Below are 25,594 nucleotides of genomic sequence, written 5' to 3'. Positions count from 1 at the left end.
AACTGAAGGAATTGGAATTGGAGCAGGCTTTTCAGCCCCTCAGGTCTGCTTCACCATTTATCAATATCACCATTGATGTTCTAACTTGATTCTACCTTTCTATGAAATCCTCCATGTCCCTTAAGTATATGTGGGAGAAAAAGATAGAGGATTATGATGGTACATTTAGAATGGAAATGGGAGGTGGCTCAAGTGGGGCACAAACACTGGCATGGACTTGCTGGGTCAAATCACTTGCTGATGTGCTATATATCCTGAGTAAATCCATCAATCTCCGTATTATGTATATTCAACAGCTGAGCATTGACAGGTCTCTGGGTTGGGGTTGGGGCAGGGTGCGAGAGAATTCCATTAAGATTAAGATCATTTCCATTAAGATAATTTCTCCTTTGAGTCCAAAATAATTGATCCCTTTTTCTGAGACTGTGATTCTGTCTAGCCAAGGGAATAGTTCCTCAGCAACTGTACCATCAAGCCCATTATGTAATGAATATGTTTCTATTAGATAACCCCTCATTCTTCTGAACTCCTAGGAGTACAGGCCTTCCAGGAATGTACAATCTGTCATCACAGAACAATCCCTTCATTCCAGGACTGGTGAAGCTTTCTAGTGTTCCCACTGGGGCAATGATGCCCATCTTTCAGTAGGGAAACCAAACTGCACATAGTACTTCAGCTGTGGCTTCATTAAAACCCTGTGTAACTGTGGTAGGAATTATTACTTGGTATTCAGTACCTTGAGTATTGTGTTCAGTTTTGGTGTCCTAGTCTGAGGAAGGAAACTGTTGCTATTGAGGGAGTCCAGCGAAGGTTCACCAGACTGATTCACGGGATGGCAGGACTGGCCTATGAAGAATCAAGTGAGCTTCTACTAACTGGAATTTAGAAGATTGAGGGGGGGTATCTTAGATAGGAACATATAAAATCCTGATGGGACTGAACAGGCAAGATGAGGGAAGAATGTTCCCGATGTTGGGGAAGTCCAGAACTTGGGTCATAGGTGAAGAATAAAGGGCAAGCCATTCAGGACTGAGTTGAGGAAGAATTTCTTCACTCAGAGAGTTGTGATCCTGTGGAATTCTCGCCTGCAGAAAGCCATTGCGGCAAGTTCATTAGATATATTCAAGAGGGAGCTGGACATGGCCTTTACAGCTAAAGGGATCAAGGGGCATGGAGAAAAAATGGGAGTGGGATCCCGAAACTGGATGATCAGCAATGATCATAGTGAATGATGGTGCATGCTCAAAGGACCAAATGGCCTACTCCTGGAGCAAATTTCCATGTTTCCATGTTCCTTCATCAAAGGAATGAGGTTACTGATTACTTACTTCAACATTGCCATTTGCAATACGAGGGGGATCTCCACATGACACGCGCTGGCAACTGGGCAGCTGCCCGCTCCATTCTCCACTGGCCTGGCATATCCGTTTCTTATTGCCTTTGACATAGAAGCCGGTGTTACAAGTGTATGCCACGATGGCACCGAAGCTGTAGTTGTGCCCACTGACATGGCCCAGCTCAATGACTGGCGGCTCTCCACAGCGCACAGGGATACACTGTATGCTGAAAGGCGATGGATTCCATTCACCACCCCGGACACACTCAATGGAGGCTGAGGTATTTAGTACGAAGCCTTCCTCACATTTATAAGTGACCTGGGAGCCAGCTGCGAATTTCTCCTTGCTGATGGTCTCCAGGATAGCATAGGGCGCAAATGCTGGCTTCTTGCAGAAGTCTGCCACACAGTGGGGTGCAGCTTGGCCCTCAGGTGGTGCCCAGGCTCCTTGGGAATTGCAGACCAGCTGTGAGTTGCCTGAGATGCTATAGCCATCCTTGCAGTAGTAAATGGCAATATCCCCATACAGCTGGTGGCTTGTATCAGGGAGGGCATGATCAATGTTCGGGGCTGGTCCACATGACACAGGAACACACTGTGTGGCACTCAAGCTCCACTCCCCATTGGCCAGGCATTTCTTACTTTCTGAACCGATCAATGTATAGCTGCAAGGAAAGAAGGGGAGATCAGAAAATACGTTATAACGGATGCTGGAATCAATATGGTACCACTACAAGTAGAAGAACAATTTGCATTCACATAGCGCAATTAATAGCCCAAGTAAAACATCTTGAGGTACTTCACAGGAGTGTTAACCAATCACTTGCTTCCACTTTTTTTCCCCATGTATATTGATCCTGTTAGCTCTGAGACCTTTATTTAATTCCTTCTTGAAAATAGTCAATGTTTTGGCTTCAACAGCTTTCTGTGGGTAACCACTTTTTGGGTGAAGAAATTTCTCCTCATCTCTGTCCTAAATGGCCTACTCCATATCCTTAGATTGTGAACACTTTTTCTGGACTCCCCAGTCATCATGAACATCTTGTCTTTGTTTACCCTGTCCAGTCCTGTTGAAATTTTATTGGTTTCTATGAGATTCCCCCTCATTCTTCCAAAGTCCTGTGTATTTAGGCCTAACTGACCCAGTCTTTCTTCGTATATCAGTTCTATCATCTCAGGAATAAATCTGGTAAATCTTTCTTGCATTCCATCCATAACCAAGATATCATTACTCAGATAAAGAAACCAAAACTGCTCATAATACTCCAGGTGTGGTATCACAAAGTCTCTGCAGCAAGACATCCCTCCTCTTGTACTCAAATACTTTCACTACAAAGGTCAACATACCATTTGCCTTCTTCCCCACCCGCTGGGTCTGCATGGTTACTTTTGGTGACTGGTGTACAAGAACACCCAGTTTCATTGCACCCTTTCCCTTCTCAAGCTATCACCATTCAGATAATAATCTACCTTCCTCTTTCTGCTGACAAAGTGGTTAACCTCACATTTTTCCACATTATTCCTTATCTGATATGCAGTTGCCCACTCAGCTTGTCCTAATCGCACTGAAGTTTCTCTGCATCCCCTTCATAGTTCACCTGCCCACCCACTTTTGTGTCTTGTGCAAACTTGAAGATATTACATCTAGTTCCCTCAATTAAATCATTAGTATATTTTGGGAATAGCTGGGGTCCAAACACTGATCCCTGGGTTACACTGCCAGTCACTGCCTGCTACTCAGAAAATGACCTGGTTCTTCCTCCTTTTAGTTTCCTGCCTGTCGGAACACAACCCTTAGTTGAATGTGCATTAACTTTACATGCTAATCTCTTGTGTGGGGCTCATCCTCCTTGTAATCAGTGCCCATGTTCACACCAGGAGCCTATTGGACAAAGGTTCCTCCAGTATTAAATTCTGGATTGCAATACCTACCTCAGTCACAGTCACAGTCACACTCCTCTGTCCCTATTCACAGATTAAAATTATTGTAATTAATTAAAAAGGTATGGTTAGCACTGCTGCCTCCCAGTGCCAGGGACCTGGGTTTGATTCTAACTTTGGGTGACTATTTTTGTGCAGATTGCATCATTTACATTGTGTCTGTTCGGGATTCCGCTGGGTGCTCCAGTTTTCTCCCACAGTCAAAAAATGAGCAGGTTAGGTGGATTGGCCATGCTAAATTGCTTGTAATGCCCGGTGATGTACAGGCTAGGTGGTTTTAGCCATGGTAAATGTGGGGTTACGGGAATAGGGAAAGGGGATGGGTCTGGGTGGGATACTCTGTGGAGGGACTGTGCAGACTCCATGGGCTGAATGGTTTCTACCTGCAGTTTAGGAATTCTATGATTTTATGACCATTTCCTGAAACATGTTGTCCAGTTACCTCTCCCTTTCCCTGATATGTTGCAGCGTCTCCAGCTGGTATACAGCTCATCTGCTCTGAGTTGAAGTTCTTCAAGTGGCCAACTCTTGCTGTAAATGTGGTCACCATGGATCACGTCAGCATCCACACACTCCCTTGTTGTCATAGGCCACTCCTTTGGCTCTTGCCCATACCTCTAACTGCAACCAGACTGGGACAAATGGAGCCCCCTTCCCTAACCCAGTATACAGGTCACTCTGTTTCCCAGTCAGAAACTAATCACTGCTTTTTTGCCTGATGGGTGAGGCAAGTGATTGGGAATGTGATAGGCTGAAGCCATTAAGTGGCTACTGATTAACCATTACAGTGTCTTAATTGTCAAAAAGAAGTCCCTAGAGGTCCTTCTCACCCAACAATCTAATTGCTGAGCTGGTGAGAAGGGATTGAGTTTCTCTTCAGGGCAAACTCACCCAATTATTTCTCCATCCCGCAATTTGCCATCTCCAGTGAGGCTAAGTTCCTGCTAAAATACTCCACAATTTAAGCAGCATGTGTGGAGAGAGAAGCTGGGTTAATGGTTGGGATTTTACTGCAGGTCTTGGGATCTTGACTTCAGGAGCGAGCCTTCAACCTGCACTTACGGGCAGCTGCCTAATTTTCTGGGATGCAGTCTCCTAATCAGCCTGTTCCACACTTGTCTCCTGAGGGCCAAGAGTATTGGAGCCAAGCAGCTCCATAGGGAGAGGTGGGCACTGCTGCAGCCCATCAGAGACTACAAGGGCACTAACTATCACAGGGGGCTGTATATAAAACTCCCAAAGCTGGAGGGATATAGGACGGAAAGGAAACTGCCTCCCAGGATAGATCGCAGCTCTGACTGCAGGTTTTCACCCTGTCATTGCAGCACAAAGCCTTCATCTCTGACTGTCCCCTGGCTGTGATGCAAGGAGACCAATTCCAATGGACTGTTGACCTCCACAGGCAGCAGGTGCCACTCTACTGGTGGCACAGTGGCGCAATAGTTAGCACTGCTGCCTCATAGCACCAGAGACCCGGGTTCAATTCCCGTCTCAGGTGACTGACTGTGTGGAGTTTGCACATTCTCCCCGTGTATGCGTGGGTTTTCTCCATGTGCTCCGGTTTCCTCCCACAATCCAAAGATATGCAGGTTAGGTGAATTGGCCATGTTACATTGCCCGTGGTGTTAGGTGAAGGGGTAAATATAGGGGAATGGGTCTGGGTGGGTTGCACTCTGATAGGTCGGGTGTGGATTTGTTGGGCCGAAGGGCTTGCTTCCATGCTGCAAGTAATCTAATCTAAAGACCATTCCTTATTTGGGAGGTAATCGCTCTAATTGGCTGCCTCTGTGCCGCTGAAGTCATCTGTGTGGTTTCGGCTGTTTCTGGCCTCCTCATCTCCACAGGTTGTGGAAAATCCACCTGAATGTTTTTGTTAACACTGCGTCAAATGCCTGAACTCTGTTCCTCTCCATTGCGGTTGCTTGAGTTGTTTACTGCGTTTATTTGAAAGCCACCTTTGCTTATGATTCTTTTAAAATTTAAGCCTTTTGAGAAGAATATAGAAGCCAATGTTTTGATATAATTATGGTTTAAGGCTGTAAGATGTAAGTCGGGCCTTCAGCCTATTAAGTCTGCTCTGATGAGATTCCTGATGAAGGGCTTATGCCTAAATTTTCCTGCCGTTTCCCCATTTTCTGGGTTTCCTTACTGATCAAAAATCTATCCCAGCCTTGAATACACTCAATGACCCAACCTCTACACCCCTCAGTGGTAAAGAATTTCACAGGTTAGAAATTATCTGGTTCATTAATGCCCTTTCGGGAAAGAAACTGCCATCTTTTACATGGTTTGGCCTACATGTGGCTCCAGACTCACAGCAATGTGATTGACTCTTACATGTCATTCGGTCAATTAGGGATGGAGAATAAATCCTGGCCTCGCCAGTGATGCCCACATTCTGTGAATAATATATATATATATTTATAATATATTCAGTCAATCATCCAAAGTTTATATGTGGTCCAATTATTTGCACATTTACCATTGGTGCATGAAGGTAACATTGATTGAATTGTGTTTTATCAGTTAAAAGACAGAGAATAGGAAGCATTTCTTCATTGAAATTCCTAGATTAGTATGTGTTTTTAGGGGCCTTAGTGATTTAAAAGTGTATAAATGAATGCATGATGGCTCAGCGGTCGGCACTGCTGCCTCACAGCGCCAGGGATCCAGGTTACATTCCAGCCTCAGGCGAATATCTGTGTGGAGTTTGCACATTCTCCCTGTATTTGCGCTGGGTTCCCTGGGGTGCTGTGCTTTTCTCCCGTAATCCAAAAATGTGTAGGTTAGGTGGATTAGCAAGGTAGGAGGGTGGGTCTGGGTGGGATTCTCTTGTGTGGGGCTGATGCAGAGATTCTATCTATTAAGTTGTGTACTCCTGATTATAGGAGGATGAGTGGTTGATCAGATTGATATGTTTAAAACCTTAAGACATTCACCAGCGTAAATATGGAGAACTGATTTTGGATGATAGCGAAATTTAGAGCAATGGGCCAGAACCTTAGGGACAGATCTCCTCAAATGGGAGTCCAGAAGCACACCTTCACACAAAGGATACTAGAAAACTCTCTCCAACATGAAGGATGCTGCGACTGATTGGGAGCTTTGAAGACCAATAGATTTTATAGTGTTGAGTGTTACATCAGATATGTGACTCAAACAGACCATTCAGATCAACCAGTCCATGCTATGGTTTAAACTCTACGCAAGCCACATTCCTCATTTAAGTGTATCTATGTAAGCCATCCCCCCCACTCCATATCCTTCTCCTTGTATAATTGTTGAAGGTCCCTTTAAACAGATCTATGCTATTCACCACAACCACTCCTTGTGCTAGCAAGATGCACATTCTCACTGCTCTTTGTGGATAGCAATTTCTTCTAAGTTCTCTACTGGACTTCTTGGTGACCATCTATTGCTAGCATCTAATTCTGATTTTCCCCACAACTATGAAAACTCTCTTTGTTTTCACTGTGTCGATATTTATGTAACTTTAAAAATCTTTAAGTCATCCTTCAAGTCCAATTTTATCAAGAGGAAGGAGACCCAGCCTGTCAATCCTTTCCTCATATTTATCTGTCTCGGGATGCCAAAGGATATGCCGTTGAGGCAGCCGGGTTAAATTGAGGTTACAGAGCAACCACAACCTAAATTAATAGTGAATCAAGCTCAAAGAGCAGAGTAGACTCATCCTGTTCCTAACTGCTAACATTGGTGATATGGAGCAAGATTTGAGAAAAGATCTTACCCTTCCTTGCAGCCATAGGAAATTGAGCTTCCAAAGGTGAAGTTATTTCCGATAATGAAAGCATTGGGAAGTGTAGGTGGAGGCTCACAGGATATGATCTCACAGACTGGTGCAGTGCCATTCCATTGGCCGGTGCTGTTACAGGTTAGTGTCGATGGTCCCTGTAACCTTCAGTGAGTCAAAAGAGGTTAAAAGGAGCTACAAGGATAACATATCGGATTGTCAGATTCATTTGATGACACGGATTTAATACAATGCCTTAGCATTATGAAACACAACAATGTGAGAATAATAGGAGAATAATAAAACTTTAATAGGAGAATAATAAAATTTTATTTGACATTGTGCACCATTAAGAGGCATTAGAAAGGAAATCAAAAGCTTGGTCAAGAGGTTAAAAGAGGAGAGAGCTAGCAGGGCCGAAATGTTGAAGTATTTAAAATAGGAATGTGCAAGATGTCAAATTTGGAGGAGTGCAGATATTTTGGAGATCAGGATACTTCATCAAAACCATGGAAAGGAATAAGTTTACTATTCACGCTCAGGGTTAACTTACTGATAGCCACTGTTGCACGTGTATGAAACTGTAGAAAGGTATGTGATCCCATTCAAGTCGTATCTACCACTGTCAGTATCCTGTGGGGTAGGGCACATCAGAGGTTCACAAGTAGGTGTTTCATGACTCCAACTACCATTTGCTAAACAAGAGATTTCTGCTGCTCCAGACAGCACATATCCCTTATTGCAACTATAAAAAGGAAGAAAAGTAGCATTTATTCTTTGTGTAGGAAAGGATAGATAAATAAAAAAAACACTTTCAATGGAATTATATTGAATTTTAAAGCATGGAAACAGGCCATTTGTGTTAACAGGTCTATTTCAGTGTTTAAAATCCATATTAACCTTCTCCAGTCTCTCCTCCTATCAGCATGTCCTTCTAGTTTACTTAATTGGTTTATCAAACGTGCCCTTAAATACCTCAAATGCTGTGCATCTCACCTCTTCCTTGTGATATGCCTCTGTTAAGCAAATGCTTCAAGATTGATTAAGCTCAAAGAATAGAAAACTTTAACTATTACAGTGTAGTCCATTGATGTCTGAAAAGCTTCAACACAGGATACCTGGCTGACATGTTCAATATTACTTTTCCTCACATTAATATGTGGTAATCAACAAAGCAAATAATCAAATGTCAAAAAAAATCCATAAACCACACCACTGAGGAACAGAATTAATGATCAGGCAAATTAGTTGTGTGACTCCCCATAAAAAAAATATTTAATTTATGATAATTCTGATGTTACATGCTGTGAAGATTCTGTATTGGCCCAAATATTTGCAGATAAACAGAATCCAGAATCGAAATGGAGAGACTCCAGCTAGACATATTAAAGAGTTACTGAGGCTGAGACTTATGGAAGATTTGGTCATCAATCCCTTCTCGTGAGTTAACTCGCAATGAGCTGAGGCAATGCCAGAGGTGCTGCCATTTGCTTCAGTTCTTTGGGGTGCACTTTGGTTCATGTTACCAGTAGATGCTGATGTGCAACATGGTTGTACAAGCTTGGGCAGGGGCTGGCAATTTGGTTGAGTTTGAATGTGATGGTACCAGAAAGGAACAGCTTACTGACCTATTTGAAATCTAAGTCCATAACTGAGGTGGGCTCAACTTGAACTGAATATGATGGGAAAATTAATGAGAAACTAACTAAAGAGGGCACTGCATTGCCATGTCATGACTTAAACTGGATGTGGGAGTGGGACAATGTGACTCAGGGTCTTCTGTCATTTCAGAATGGAGCTTGGGTTGAGCCCAAACTTCAGTGAAAGGAGATTGGGAACTATTCACCCTGTTCCAATGACCCAGCAGGCCAGGCAAGCTTCTGATATGAAGCTCCCGCGACATAAATTGTTATACATTCAGCCTGAGACATTTAGAATTAGAACTGCATGAGCTGTTAAAGAAGAATTTTTATCATTTACTCTTCTCTTTATGGCATACTCCAAATGACACTAATCCCATATTTAATGATAGCACCATCTCTGACATTTCATGCTGCTTTTGACCTAATTGAGGGAAGGTGATGCAATCAATAATGATTGACTTGAGAACACTATCCTGTGGAATTCCTGAAGCAATGTCCTAAGATTAGGATGATTGAGTTTCAACAACCGCGACCAATCTCCTTTATGCTCGGCATGACTGCAATCAATGGAGAGGTGTCCAACACTTCCTCCCACCACCAATGCCCATTGACATCAACTTTACAAGGCTGTGAGGAAGGTGTCAAGAAGGGATGGAAAGAAGAGGAATCTTCTTTAAAAGATCTTTTAGTACCTGTACACCACCTTTTCACCAAAGGTGAATTCAGTCCCTTCAGCTGTACCATTTGTTGGAATACCAGGTATCCCACAGGATCGAGCTAGGAAAAGAAAATTCACATAGCCATAAACAAACATCAATATAACAGTGCTAAAATTCAAATGTATAATATGGATACAACTGTACTCAGATCAGAAAAGCAAATGGGGAAGTTTGATGGTCTTCACCAAAAATATGAAATGAGGGACTACAAATTTGCAGCTCCTCTTACACTCTGCCACCTCTTTCCTATGGACTTCAATGGAAAGTTAATCATACAGGGTTTAAAACTCATCATCAATTCACTATTGTCTATTCTGCACTTTCAATGAAGATCAAGTTCCCCAAACCCCTCATCATATATCTGGAAGCATCCATCATTAGTCCAAACTTGAAACACGCCCAACCAAGTAAATATACCTAGTTAATTTGTTATGGTTTTCGGAATATGTTTGATTTGGGAATTAATTTTCAATAAAACAACTTGCACAATTTCCTATGGCACTTATGCTGAAGCTACTGAGAGCAAAAACTGTGGGACCCTTGGTATAGACTGATGAACAACCCTGGTTCAGTCCACAAACATATCACAGAATACTCCAAATTGTCAAGCTCCCAGTTGAGAAGCTAATGATCTGGCTCACTTTTTTTATTCACCCATCCCCTTGGTTGGTTGAAATGGGCTTAATTTAAAAAGAATCCCTCTCTTGGGGATATCTTTCTCCCAGACCTAAATAAATTGATGTTTTGAATGGAGCCAATTTAATCAGGCTGAGTTCAGTAAACAAAACATTGAGTTTAATAGATCATATAACATTACAGCGCAGTACAGGCCCTTCGGCCCTCGATGTTGTGCCGACCAGTCATACCAATCTGAAGCCCATCTAACCTACACTATTTCATGTACGTCCATATGCTTGCCCAATGGCGACTTAAATGTATTTAAAGTTGGCGAATCTACTACCGTTGCAGGCAAAGCTTTCCATACCCTTACTACTCTCAGAGTAAAGAAACTATCTCTGACATCTGTCCTATATCTATCACCCCTCAATTTAAAGCTATGCCCCCTCATGCTTGCCATCACCATACTTGGAAAAAGGCTTTCCCTGTCCACCCTATCTAACCCTCTGATTATCTTATATGTCTCTATTAAGTCACCTCTCAATCTTCTTCTCTCCAACGAAAATAGCCTCAAGTCCCTCAGTCTTTCCTGATAAGACCTTCCCTCCATACCAGGGAACATCCTAGTAAATCTCCTCTGCACCCTTTCCAAAGCTTCCACATCCTTCTTATAATGTGGTGACCAGAACTGTACACAATACTCCAAGTGTGGCCGCACCAGAGTTTGTATAGCTGTTGCATAACCTCTTAGTTCCCTCTATTAAAAAAAGCTAAAACACTTTCTGCATTCTTAACAACCCTGTCAACCTGGGTGGCAATTTTCAAGGATCTGTGTACCTGGACACCCAGATCTCTCTGCTCATCTACAGTACCAAGACTCTTACCATTAGCCCAGTACTTTGCATTCCAGTTACTCCGACCAAAGTGAATCACCTCACACTCGTCCACATTAAACTCCATTTGCCACCTCTCAGCCCAGCTTTCTGTAACCTACAACATCGTCACTATCCACAACTCCACCAACCTTAGTGTCATCTGCAAATTTACTAACTCACCCTTCTACAGCCTCATCCAGGTCATTTATAAAAATGACGAACAGCAGTGGACTCAACACCGACTCCAGGATGAACATTTCCTATCAACCGCCACCCTCTGTCTTCTTTCAGCAAGCCAATTACTGATCCAAACTGCTATATCTCCCACAATCCCATTCTTCCGCATTTTGTACAATAGCCTACTGTGGGGAACCTTATCGAATGCCTTGCTGAAATCTATATACACCACAACAACTGGTTTACTCTCATCTACCTATTTGGTCACCTCAAAGAATTCAATAAGGTTTGTGAGGCACAACCTACCCTTCACAAAATTGTGCTGACTATCCCTAATCAAATTATTCTTTTCTAGATGATTATAAATCCTATCTCTTATAACCTTTTCCAACATTTTACCAACAACTGAGGTAAGGCTCACTGGTCTATAATCACCAGGGTTGTCTCTACTCCCCTTCTTGAACAGGGGAACCATATTTGCTATCCTCCAGTTTTCTGGCATTATTCCTGTCGACAGTGACAATTTAAAAATCAATGTCAAAGGCTCAGCAATCTCCTCCCTGGATTCCCAAAGGATCCTAGGATAAACCCCATCCGGCCCAGGGGACTTATCTATTTTCACACTCTGCAGGATTTCTAATACCTCTTCCTTGTGAACCTCAATCCCACCTAGTCTAGTAGCCTGTATCTTAGTATTCTCCGAGTTTATCAAATACTAATGTGAGAGAAAATAATAACGTATTTCATATGTGTCTTGACTCAAGAGGATGTAGGTACAGAATTCGGGATGATAGGAGAGGTCTGGATGTCGTAGAAACTGTTCATGGTTGTGCAAAAGTCAAAACTGAGACGGGACAGATTTAAAGAGATTTGAAGACTTTGGAAAGGTGAGATGAGAAAATTTCTCGTACAAGTGATTTGCATTTGGAACATGTTGTAGGACGTGTGGTGGAAGCAGGTTCAACTGAAGAATTCAAGAGGGCGTTAAATAATTATTTGAATAAAAACAATGTGCAAAGGTACAATGAATTGGCAGAAGAATAGCACTGAGTCATAATGCTTATTAGGTAGCTGCCATAGACAATAATGAGCTGAATGGTTTCCTTCTGCACCATAATACTTTAGAGATTAAATCATGTTTCTCGCCTACATTGCTGTCTCTTTTTCCCTCATGGTCTGACTCTGAAAGATTTGCTGATGCTTTCAGTCTAGTTGATAGTATACTTCTCCCATTGAAGCTTCCTCAATATCTTTCAGGTGCAATATTCCAGGGCTTCTTTCCAAAAAATGATTGTATTTACATCCAGAGTGAGTATTTGGCTCCACGTTTTAAAGAAAAACTACATGATGCAATTAAAAGTTCAAATGAGTGACAGTGTTACAATCTGTGGTCATGACACCCTCTCAATGTAGATACCACCTAAACTGCTGAGTACTTCCAATACTTTCTTTTCTTGATTTCAAGTAGCATCTTGTTACCAGGGTTGCTTAGTCAAGTAAGATTACAGTGGTGCTGGAAAAGCACAGCAGGTCAGGCAGCATCCGAGGAGCAGGAAAATCGACATTTCGGGCAAAAGCCCTTCATCAGGAAGGGATCAGGATTCCTGATGAAGGGCTTTTGCCCAAAACATTGATTTTCCTGCTCCTCGGATGCTGCCTGATCTGCTGTACTTTTTCAGCACCACTCTAATCTTGATTCTAATCTCCAGCATCTGCAGTCCTCACCTCCACCTTGTATAATCAAGCAGCCAAAGATGCTGTTATGAAAGCTCCAATTACGTAGGGGCTTGGATTCAAACCGAATACTGCCAGATGTTTTGACTGCGTTTATTTTAACTCTCCTTCAAAAATGGAAATTAATGCTAATTATTCATCTTTGTGAAATCTGTGATTGTTAGGTCTTTGCCAACCAAAGGTACTGGATAATCAGCTATATTAAATTTCAGGCACAATCTCATTGAATGACAGCAGCATGTTCAAGTGGTTAAATGGCTTCAGTCTGTTCCTGCATCCACCACTAAGAGTGTTTAACTTTGGTTTTACATCATATTCACTATATTCAATGTTTTTTTGGACATTCATTAACTGTTTCCATAACCATCTCCCATTTCCACATTTCTCTTTTTACTTAACCTTTTTTTTTGCCTTACATTCTATCAGGTCACAGAATTTTCCATTTGGCTCTTTTCCTTTTATCTCTGGCTTTAAATTTACTTAAAATCATAAAAATCCCTGGTGTGGAAGGAGGCCATTTGGTCCATCGTACCTGTGCCTGGCTCCAACATCCCCAATTTTAAATTGTCATCCTGTATATCCTTCAACTCTCTTGTAAAAGCACTGTAGAAATCAACTTGCACTACCATTGCGGATAAATGATATCCTGGATCCTGATCATTTTGTGGGTGAAATATTTCTCATCTGGATTAGAGTCCAATGATTTTAAGTCAATGACACCAATTCCTGTCCTACCTGTCAAGTGGAATACTTTTCTCTATACCTACTCCATCAAAGCAACTCAGCAAACGTTACACATCTATCAGGCCACCTGTTGCCCCTCCTTGCTACATACATAACAGTTTTAGTTTCAAATAGCTGAAAAACCAATCCTCAACAGGTACCTTCCTTTTCTGATGCAGGCTCATTGACTGAAACCTGAAATTTATTGCACTCACCACAATGCAGCCTAAACTGCTGAGCTTTTTCAATCTTTTTCTATTTTTATACCCTATTGATACAGCCTTGCTGAAACTGCCTAGAACTAAACTCTATACAGATGCTGCTAAATTGCTTTTATGGATCTCCTCCAAAATGTTTAGAGATTACTGGAAACAAGTGAATTAAATCAGAAATGTGTCCTGGAAAACGTTGAAACTGGCTATGATTCAGCTGTGGTTAGGCTCCATTTAAGCTCAAAACAAGATGTCATACAACAGTCAAACTCTTACATGATCTAAAATCTGCTTCCTGAAAAGGGTTTGGAAACCAATTCAATTTCTAATTTCAAACATTTAAATACATCAACAAGGTGGGGTTTAGGGAAAACTGATGAAAATGCTTCTTTAGTGCCCGTGGAAGTTTCAGCATAAATTTTGTTCTTAAATCTCTGGAGTTGGACTTGAAGCCAAAATCTGTACAGCAAGAATGTCACCCACATAGTCACAACTGATAGTACAGTGCATCTGGATGGGGACAATATAGGAAGGGCTTAAAGAGATATGGGCCAAGTGCTAGCAAATGGACTGGATCAATTGAAGATATCTGATTGGTGCAGATGAGTTGGATCAAAAGGTCTGTTTCTATGCTGTATAACTCTATGACTCTAATGCATTAAATGGCGTGTGTTTTCCACCATCACTTCATTTTCTGCTCCTCAACTGATGCTTGTAAGGTTCCTAGAATCTATTTACTCCTTGTCCTTACTCAACACTTGGTCTTTAGGGAAATTTTCATTACATTTTCATCTGTCCATGCTGCTCCTGGGCTTTTTGAGTTTATCCTTCTACTTTATATCTTACCATGAACTTTTGAAAGAGTTTTATTCTTCTGAAATGTAAACACTGGCACCTTTACATAGATTTAAGATTTGGGGTAAGGCACGCTGGGGAAAAATGAGGAAGACCATTGCTTAATGCAACAAATGGTAATAACAGGGAGCTCTATAATATGAGGGTGGTGGAGACAATCAATGGTTACAAAATGAAATTAACTGAGCACTTGAGGGAAAAATACTTGCAGGGCTGTGTAGACAGAGTGGGAATGACTGGATTACTCTGTATGCTTATACAATATAGAAAGAAAATACAACTATCTTGTTTTGCGTATACATACCCTATGATTCAGTTTGTAAATTGTACACCTCGTTATGGTATCTACGAGGTAAAAACAATGACTGCAGATGCTGGAAACCAGATTCTGGATCAGTGGTGCTGGAAGAGCACAGCAGTTCAGGCAGCATCCAACGAGCAGCGAAATCGACGTTACGGGCAAAAGCCCTTCATCAGGAATAAAAGCAATGAGCCTGAAGTGTGGAGAGATAAGCTAGGGGAGGGTGGGGATGGGGAGAGAGTAGCATAGAGTACAATGGGTGAGTGGGGGAGGAGATGAAGGTGATAGGTCAGGGAGGAGAGGGTGGAGTGGATAGATGGAAAAGGAGCTAGGCAGGTTGGACAAGTCCGGACAAGTCATGGAGACAGTGCTGAGTTGGAAGTTTGAAACTAGGATGAGGTGGGGGAAGGGGAAATGAGGAAGCTGTTGAAGTCCACATTGATGCCCTGGGGTTGAAGTGTTCCGAGGCGGAAGATGAGGCGTTCTTTCCCCAGGCGTCTGGTGGTGAGGGAGCGGCGGTGAAGGAGGCCCAGGACCTCCATGTCCTCAGCAGAGTGGGAGGGGGAGTTGAAATGTTGTGCCACGGGGCGGAATGGTTGATTGGTGCGGGTGTCTCGGAGATGTTCACTAAAGCGCTCTGCTTGGAGGCGTCCAGTCTCCCAAATGTAGAGGAGACCGAATCGGGAGCAACGGATACAATAAATGATATTAGTGGATGTGCAGGTAAAACTTTGATGGATGTGGAAGGCTCCTTTAGGGCCTTGGATAGAGGTGAGGGAGGAGGTATAGGCACAGGTTTTACAGTTCCTGCGGTGGCAGGGGAAAGTGCCAGGATGGAAGGGTGGGTCGTAGTGGGGCGTGGACCTGACTAGGTAGTCACGGAGGGAACGGTCTTTGCGGAAGGCAGAAAGGGCTGGTGAGGGAAATATATCCCTGGTGGTGGGGTCTTTTTGGAGGTGGCGGAAATGTCGGTGGATGATTTGGTTTATGCGAAGGTTGGTTGGGTGGAAGGTGAGCACCAGGGGCGTTCTGTCCTTGTTACGGTTGGAGGGGTGGGGTCTGAGGGCGGAGGTGCGGGATGTGGACGAGATGCGTTGGAGGGCATCTTTAACCACATGGGAAGGGAAATTGCAGTCTCTAAAGAAGGAGGCCACCTGGTGTGTTCTATGATGGAACTGGTCCTCCTGGGAGCAGATACAGCGGAGGCGGAGGAATTGGGAATACGGGATGGCATTTTTGCAAGGGATAGGGTGGGAAGAGGTGTAATCCAGGTAGCTGTGGGAGTCGGTGGGTTTGTAAAAAATGTCAGTGTCAAGTTGGTCGTCATTAATGGAGATGGAGGGGTCCAGGAAGTGGAGGGAGTGTCAGAGATGGTCCAGGTAAATTTAAGGTCAGGGTGGAATGTGTTGGTGAAGTTGATGAATTGCTTCAATCCCAACCTCACCATCAAGCAGCGGAAAAAGGGGGTGCAGCAGCATTGTCTTCGTTTGGACTTACTGAGTTTGTTACAAAAGGCATAATAAAATTAAGATCCTGTCATTTTCAGAGTATTAAGTGTCTGTTGTTTGACACATTGTAATAGCCATTTTCATTAAGTACCTATTAAAATTACTAATTTATTGTGTTGGAATTTATTTTACCTGAACTCATGTTTAAACTTCACTTGTCTGAAAGTTGATCACTGGCACACCTCCTTTGCCTACACCCAGCCTAAATAAGGGAGAAGTTGAAATGTGGATTCCCTCCCCAATCTAAGCAGAAGTTTTGAAAAACCCAGTTTTAGACAGGACTTGCATAAAATAAGGACTAAGTCTGCCGTGGAAGCAAACACCAACTTGACCATGTGACTATGACATGCAATCCAGCTTCCTCATTAATGGATTCAAGATGTACAATAATGGAAAAAAAAACTGGGCATCTGATCACCTAATTCTTTCCATATAGGTTCCAGCACTTACTAACAGCCAACATCAAAGTTAATTGACTGGAATTTCAACATTGGATTTTCCATGCTCAAAATAAACTATTCTCACTATCTGTTGAATTACTTACAACTGACAGCTCAAAACTAAAGGTAATTTGATCTAACTAATGATGTCAAGTTCCTCCCTTCCTACTTGATCTTGACAAATTACTGTACTCATTTCTCCCTTGTGTGTTTATCCAGTTTCCTTTAAATGGATCTACGTTCACTTTAGACATGCCTTATGGCTTGAAGTTCTATAATCTATTCACTCTCAGTAAAAAGGCTCTCCTGAATTTCACATTGGCAATCGCAACAATTGGGCACCTTCCTCAAGGAAAGAACTCCTATTGTGCCAAATCCTTTCATAATTTTAAAGATCTCAAGCAGATCATCATCTCTCAGGCTCTCAGTTCTGGTACTAATCTTGAAATCAGTTTCTCCCCCCTCTTTTCCAATGTCTTTCATAACAACAGGTTGTGAGTCTGGTTACACACCTTGGCAGTGAGGCAGTGTATGACTCCACAGTCCATCCTCTTGACATGTGATGGTCTCAGTGCCATTTAGTTGGTATCCTTCTTCACAAGAAAAGGTCACCTGACCTCCAACAAAGTGCACGTCACCCAGAGCCAATCCATGAGTGGGTCTCCCAGGATCTTTACAACTAATTGGATCTGAGGAAGAGTGAAATAAAGGAATTGAGGTTTTTCTAGACTGAATCACATTCAACTGACATTACAGAAACAGGCCATTCAGCCCAACTGACTCATGCTGGTATTCATGCACCACTCCTCCCTTCCTCAACTCAAACAACATATACTTCTATTCCTTTTTTGTTCCTATGCTTACTTACCTTCCCTGAAATGCATCATTGCTGTTCACCTCAAACAGTTCCCGGGGTGGTACATTCGCACTGTACACTGAATGAAGAAGTTTTTACACGGTATTAAATTTCCACACAGATTCAGGAAATAAATCTGAGTAGGAAGCAATTTTTCAGCTTATTGTTTGGCCATTTTGAAGAAAAATTGTCACCGGCATTAATTTCCATTACAACATTTCAGCTAGTGTACTAACCCTAACTAATTAATTCACTCCTCCATGCAGGCCAGATTCCCATTTCAGTACCTAACAAAAGTTGTACAGCAACACTGAATTTATTCTCTTTTCCTGGCTGTTTATTGTAAAGAGGGTCCTTTTTAAGAAAATAAAATGATCACTTCATGACCATTGACCAAGTCAGTAAAAGTAATTTGTTTCTAATGTGTATCAATCCAGAGACTGGGAATTGAAATAATAGCAGGAGAAATAGATTTTGATAAAATAAGCAAACATGTTGCCATATTGCCAAAAAATAAAACCCAACCACTTCACTAATTTCTTTTGGAGAAGAGAACCCGGCAGCCTCTGCCACCTTATCTGGACCCGGATTACATGTGACTCCAGTCCCACTAACAGGACTAACTCATGGTACCCTCAGATCAGTTTGGAATGAGTATTATATACAGCCTGAAAGCCTGTTAGCTGTGTACACTACCTTTAAGAAAGTTCATTTTTAAGGATTCCATGTATGCTGCGTTCACACTGTTGTGACTTTTCCTGCTGGTTAGTCTGTTCTGAGTTTGAAAGTGACACACACTGACATCAGTTGGTTTGCTTGAAAACTTAAATTGTTTTAAGCAATCTAATCCACAGACTTAATCAAACCCTGGTGAATGATAAATTATTAGTCCATTATCATTGAACACAATAATGTCAACTGTACCAGTGCAGTTTTTTCCATCGCCAGTGTACGGTGGCCTGCAGGTGCAAGTGTAGGACCCAACAGTATTGATGCATTCAGACCTTGTGTCACAATCTGACCCTAAAGCACATTCATCAAGATCTGGAAACAATAGACAATAATGATTTTTATTAATGAGAGTGAGTCTATCATTAATGAATGACACATGCAGGATATGATATGCATCGGATCTTTTAATGCAGGAAATGATAAGAGTATAAACACAGTGACATCACAAACTAACCTGTGATATGGAAATATCAAACAATGCTTGGAATACTTTAAAAGAAAATTCTGATGAATGCGTATCATTTTAATCTGGATATTCCCCCCCAAACCCATTGTATTATGTTTATGAGTCAGTATCTGAAATAGTACTTTCTGGGCCTTATTTCAATATTAATCTAGGACCTGCACTCAACTCAGCCAGCCACTGGCAATCCATTTATTAAAAAGCTTCTGATGAATTTATCGATCTCAATGTCTTTGCTGTTTGGATATAATTTATTCCCTTTTGAATAGGATAAATGGTGCTGTAATATCATTAAAAGTTTATTGTTGGCAACAAAAAGTATAAACTGCAGCACAAATGGCTAATGTAGTATCAGGAGACACCATCGCCAGTATCAATGTATCCTGACAATCTTACTAGACTATGACTCAGCAAATTGCATTTTCACCTTCGACTGGAAGGTAATGAGTTCAAAGTTCCAAGTTAGAGTCTGAATGAGCTGATAATAAAGCAGCCATTTCCAATGCAGCATTGAGGCAGTGCTACAGTTTTCAAGCTGCCTTGGAGATGAGATGTTGAACTGAGGCCCCATTTGCTGTTCCAGATGGAGTTCTCTCCCCCGTGTCCCATGACAAAATTTATCCTTCAATCAACATCACTAAAACAAATCATCATCATGCTGCTGTTTGTGGGATCTTGCTGTACATCAATTAGCTGCAGCATTTCCTTCATTACATGAGTGACTACACTTCAGAACTACTTCAGTGACTGTAAAGTGCTTTGGGACACACTGCGGTTTGAAAGACAATTTAGAAATGCAAGTCTCTCTTTCTTATTTAGTTCAAGTCCTTAGTATTAACTCTTAAACCTTTTCGGTTATGTTTTCTTTACCAACTCACCAAGGCAGACAGGCACAACACCAGTCCAAAGTCCATTGTCAGCACAGAAGAGTTTGTAATCCCCCAACAGGTAATAACCGTTATTACACAGATAGGAGACAGCAGTGCCAAAGAGGTAGTCTTCAGCAGCAAAGCTCCCGTTGTCCAGGAAAGGAGGTGAGCCACAGTTGATTCCTGAAAATCACACACAAAATAATAGGAACAGTAATTTGTCATGTCTCTTCTAGAGAGACTACAATTAAAAATCAAAGAGGAAACACAAATCAGAAACTGCCAGAAGTCTAATCACCGCTGATTCTGACGTGAAGACTGGGAAGAAATGTTTATATTTCAATTCAGATGATATCTTGCTGCATCTACTACACTTTAAAAGTTCTTTATTCGAAGAAGAGGAGGGAAGTGGTTCTCCTGAGTTTCCTCACCCATATTCAATCAATATTCTAGAGATATTCGATCAATATCTCAAGAAAGCAAATTATCTGGGCACTGTCACACTGCTGTCTGGGTGAACTTGTTATCAGCAAATTTGTTGCTGTTTTGCCTGCATCATAGCAGTGCTAACCGAAAAAAACTAAACAGTTACTAAATAAAATATAATATTTCAATGATTAATGAACCACTGTACAATAATTTCCAGGCAATGTTATTTATGTGTGTTTCATAACATACTACGTCACATTCTAAAGATGCTGACTCATGGTGACAATGTTGTTTCACAGATTGCAGTCTCCCTCTGGTGCCTGTTTAATATAATCATTCTTTGTGTTAGCCTTGATTATTTCATAGTGTATATCTTTGTGTGTTGGCCTTAGTACAGATTTTAGAAGATGACCATACTCCAGCAGGGATCAATGAGCAGAATTTAAGACAGCAGAGATTAATTCCAACCTCCCTAGCAAGACCCTCAATGAGTGGTCTGGATAGTTGGATTTGGAGATAGATGCCTTAATGTTTGTTTCTATAAACAAAATTCTTACAAAGTTGGAACAACTTGGCTCCAGGTCTTTCCTTCACTTCTTGGCATGATCTTCTGACATCAAATTTGTCAGAAGATCATGTATGCAAATTCCCCTTTAGAGACTCCCTTGTGTCTTCTAGGCTGAGAGTAAGGTGCTTAATGTAAATTTCCCCTGATACTTAAGAGTACAACCAAAGCTGCACTCCCCTGTAAGTACCTGTACGGTGGCTGTATGGGTAGAAGTGCCAGCTTTTGAATGATGTGCTTACTCATTCAAATGCCTTTAAGTAGATACAGAAGATAGCACTATTTTTAAGAACAGGAGATTTTCTAGTGTAATATTCATTCCAAACCAAACATCACAGGGTATAGGTCATCTTATCACTATCATATTGCCACGTGTGGGAGTCGCTGTGTGCCAACTGGATGTTATGTTTCCTACATTATAACAGTGACCACACTTCAAACAATGTATCATTGACCGTGAAGTACCTTGTGACCTCCTCAGATTGTGAAAGGCACTATGGAAATGCAAGTCCTTATTCTGTCTGAGTCTTACACATACAAGTACTGTAATTCCCACATGAGTCAGTGCAGATCCTGTGAGAATCACAAGGATAGATCACAGTTATCGTGTATGATAACTTACTTTCACAGTAGGGGATTGGATAGCTCCAAGCTCCAAGGTTTCGACAATGTTGCACACTATCTCCAACAAGGTGGTAACCTAATTCACAAGACAGTTCAACTCTTGATCCCGGCTTCCTGGCAGAGCTGGACACTAAGAGATTGGACTGGGATCCTTCCAACTTGGGACAATCTGAATTTAAATAAACCACAAGACAATGCATTAAATCCTTTTGTACTTGTCTTATCTACAAGGGGAAGGAAGTGTTGTATACTGGGCTTAGTTAGTTATTGATGAACTTTTCAGTTGAAAGAGACTAGGAAGGTGGTGGAGGGGACAAATTAGTGATTTTTCCCCACTGTCTTAGATTAGATTACTTACAGTGTGGAAACAGGCCCTTCGGCCCAACAAGTCCACACCGACCCGCCGAAGTGCAACCCACCCATACCCCTACATTTACCCCTTACCCAACACTACAGGCAATTTAGCATGGCCAATTCACCTGACCCGCACATCTTTGTGACTGTGGGAGGAAACTGGAGCACCCGGAGGAAACCCATGCAGACACGGGGAGAATGTGCAAACTCCACACAGTCAGTCACCTGAGGCGGGAATTGATCCCAGGTCTCTGGCGCTGTGAGGCAGCAGTGCTAACCACTGTGCCACCGTGTCTTGTGGCTGTCCATGTATTTATATCAGTAAGATAATAAGTTACCAGCACAGAAGATACTCGTGGAATTTTTCTTCACTCTTCCAACAATTCCTGACAAAAAGTCAGGCCAAGCCAACACATTTCCTTTTTTTAGGTCATCGGGACACGCTGTGGCCAGGAGCTTGATCTGAAAATGAGAGAGCAGTTTTTAAAATTCTTCACAGGATGTAGGAATCATTGGCTATAGGTCAGAATTTGTTGCCCATTCCTAATGCTATTGAGAAGCAATAAAACTCTCCTTCAGGAAGTCATAGAGTTCCTTTAGTTACTTTCACCTGATTAGCTGATTTTTTGTTTAGATGCTGTCGACAGAAAGAGAATCTCTTGCGCAGGCGCAGTCACTGTTTTCATGTAAGAAACATAGAAACCAATTTAAACACAGAAAAATCCATATAGACAGAAGATCTATATAAAATAATTAAGTTTTAATCTTTATTGCTCTCATCATATTGATAGCTTTTCCCAACCTAATGAATGACATGTAAAGGCCGCATTTATTTCTATTTGGGTTATGTTGTATTTTTATTCATTTAATGGTGGGTGGCACGGTGGCTCAGTGGTTAGCTCTGCTACCTCACAGTACCAGGGACCTGGGTTCAATTTCCACTTTGGGTGCCTGTCTGTGTGGAGTTTGCACATTCTCCCTGTATCTGGGTGGGTTTCCTCCAGGTATTCCGGTTTCCTCCCACAATCACAAAGATGTGCGGGTCAGGTGAATTGCCCATAGTGTTAGGTGCGTTAGTCAAGGGTAAATATAGGGTTGGTGCTTGAGTCTGGGTGGGTCACTTCGGAGGGTCAGTTTGGACTTGTTGGGCTGAAGGGCCTACATCCATACTGTTGGTAATCTAAACTAACCTAAAGCTCTTGGAATCCTGTTCTGGGAAACTCTTCTTCATTTGTCCCCCTTGCTATCTTGAATTGTGTGCCAGGATTTGGAGTATGCAAGGCTCCTGTTAATATGCAAGCCCAGGCAATAAAACATGTAGGATTGACCCACATGTCTCCATTAAGACAGCAACTTTAATCCAACTACACTTTTGTGGGCCTGAACTTTCATGAATTGATTTTGCAAATTATGATGTTTTGAAGATTGTTCTATTTTGAAGTGAATTACATTTTACTGCATGAGTCCATGTAAGATTCTATAAATCCGTTTTTTGGATTAGAATCAGTCTGATCATTGTGGCACAGGCACACTCATACAAAGCACCTCACACCTTCAACGTATTATCTGGGCCAACATGAAACCAATTATTAAAGTTCACTTGAGAATGTAACTTGTAAAAAGGTTTTGCAAGTTACATATGAAAGAACTAAAGCCAAAATGGTCATTCAAAAAGATAAGACACTTAACAAACAATCCAGGTCTTTTACAATATTTAATTTCAGTTACATCACACTAAACGTTTGCTATAAATTCTGTGTTGTACAGTGTTAAACTCCACAACCACCTGATGAAGGAGCAGCAATCCGAAAGTTAGTGCTTTCAAATAAACCTGTTGAACCATACCTGGTGTTGTGTATTTTTAACTTTGTACACCACAGTCCAACACCAGTATCTCCAAATCATGAAATTAATTGAAGACAAAATGAAATGGGTCATATGATTTGTCTGATACCTGTCTGATGGGCAAACTTGGGTTATATGATTGTTAGAGATTAAAAATGACCTGATTGTTTTACCAGAAAGAAGGTGCAAGTTGTTTACTTTTGAAGGCAAAGTTTCCGAACAGCAATAGACTGAGATTATCCAGAGTTGCAGAAAAATATTGGGGATGTCAGATTGTAAACAGTTATATTTTAAAGTGTGCATTTAATTCCATGATGAAAGAGATTTGAGCTGTCAAGGACTACTGCTCAGCATCTCTACCTGGATACCAGATCCATGAGATTCACATTGCCATAGAGATGGGCTTTAAGTTGTGAAAGATACAGTTGAAAATGTTGTGATATGGGGTGATGGAATTTTATAAAATATCGCTAAGGCAGGTAGGCAGGTTAGTCTGTCAGAGTCCAGAACAGAGAGAGAGAGAGAGAGAGAGAGAGCAACTAGAAACCAACGCCTTCATAGTTAATCATGCTGGAATAGGGGTGATAGCTTGTGCATGGAATGAAAGGATCAAATTTGTGAAGATTTAAAATGAAGCTAGAAGGTTTACCTAGTCTTTGCAAGATGGAAGAATTCCACTCAAAGAACAGAAGTAAGCCCTTAGGAACAATTTTGAATTGATTCTGAGCGAATTGCATGTCTACTTAAAAGACATTATAATGTATATCTGTGAAGAATGTTTTATCACTTGTGCTTAAAATAGGAAAGGTGGTGTTTCATTTTATGATTTAAAGGATAAATTGCTGACAAAGAGAGATTAATCTAAATCTTTTCTTAATGTGTGTTATAGCAAATGGCTTAAAACATGAAATCTTACTGTGCTAATCTCTCCACTACTAGCTGAATCATTGAATTCCTATTTGGAAGATACAGACTTCACAGAGATAATAATATACTCTACTAAATCTTGCTTTGTTTATTTGCAACCGACAGAGGCAGAGCTCTACAACTCTCTTGGCTAAACCTGTTCGGAAACAGACAATTTGGCACCATGTGAAAAAATATTACAATTTGAATTTGAAATATATGTCATACGGGTGTTATGGTCACTCAGTGGTTAGCACTGCTGCCTCACATCGTCAGGGACCTGGGTTTGGTTCTACCCTCGAGTGACTGTCTGTGTGGAGTTTGTACATCCTCCCTGTGTCTGCGTGGGTTTCCACCCAATGCTCCAGTTTCCTCCCAAAGTTCCAGGATTTGCAAGTTACATGGATTGGCCATGCTAAAATAGTGTTCAGGGATATGTAGGTTAGTGTGTTAGCCATGGGAAATGCAGAATTACAAGGATAGGATAGGAGATGGGTCTGAGTAGGTAGCTCTTTGGAGTGTCAGTGTGGACTCGTTGGACTGAATGGCCTGTTTCCACACAGTAGGGATTCATATGGTGCTGTTAATGGTTCTACTATCTTTATCCAGGGTAAATGTAACCTGTGAACTCATTTTCAGCTAAAACCTCAATACAAGAAATTTCAGATTATTAAAGGAACTCATCAGCTTTACCAATTATGGACTGAGTCATGTAATAAAATGTCCTTTGCCCAGCAGTTTTTAAACCAGTAAGTTCATCGCAGGGTAGAACATAATATGTATATTATAGCAGAAAAAAGCTTTTCTTTAAAAAGTTTAAGTTCACCAATAACAACATTTAGAATCTTACCTTAAAGAATTCTAGCACATTCTTATCTAGATGTGGGCTCATGAGGATTTAAGTATGAGGATGACACTTACACAGAGGGTCCCCAACTTAGAAATGGTCATGCTTACAAACACGATCCCATAGAGGAATGTATATTAAAGACCTGAAGTATGAATGTTTCCTGTGTTTCTTACAAGGGGACTCCAGAATGGAACCCATTTGCAACCCTGGGATTGCCTAGACTTGTTTATGAATATTATTGTAAGAATTTTAAACTACATTATATTGA

At 41.4% G+C, this 25,594-nt stretch overlaps 1 protein-coding gene across 1 annotated transcript in view; it reads right to left on the bottom strand.

Annotated features, from left to right (window-relative positions):
* The window catches only part of svep1 (sushi, von Willebrand factor type A, EGF and pentraxin domain containing 1), a 232,298-nt gene that overhangs the window by 56,660 nt on the left and 150,044 nt on the right, over nucleotides 1–25,594 (bottom strand). The window contains exons 29-37 of the mRNA XM_060841756.1: nucleotides 22,064–22,187; nucleotides 21,370–21,540; nucleotides 19,763–19,936; nucleotides 18,614–18,733; nucleotides 17,346–17,522; nucleotides 9,364–9,448; nucleotides 7,582–7,773; nucleotides 7,026–7,193; nucleotides 1,329–2,001 (exon numbers count right to left, since the gene is read on the bottom strand). Of these exons, the coding sequence (XP_060697739.1) occupies nucleotides 1,329–2,001; nucleotides 7,026–7,193; nucleotides 7,582–7,773; nucleotides 9,364–9,448; nucleotides 17,346–17,522; nucleotides 18,614–18,733; nucleotides 19,763–19,936; nucleotides 21,370–21,540; nucleotides 22,064–22,187 (1,884 nt within the window). The remainder of the gene's footprint in view (nucleotides 1–1,328; nucleotides 2,002–7,025; nucleotides 7,194–7,581; nucleotides 7,774–9,363; nucleotides 9,449–17,345; nucleotides 17,523–18,613; nucleotides 18,734–19,762; nucleotides 19,937–21,369; nucleotides 21,541–22,063; nucleotides 22,188–25,594) is intronic.

This window comes from Hemiscyllium ocellatum, chromosome 2 (assembly GCF_020745735.1).
Source record: "Hemiscyllium ocellatum isolate sHemOce1 chromosome 2, sHemOce1.pat.X.cur, whole genome shotgun sequence".
Taxonomy (NCBI): Eukaryota; Metazoa; Chordata; class Chondrichthyes; order Orectolobiformes; family Hemiscylliidae; genus Hemiscyllium; species Hemiscyllium ocellatum.
The sequence above is the reverse complement of the archived record's forward strand: the minus strand, read 5'-3'. Positions and strand labels throughout refer to the sequence as shown.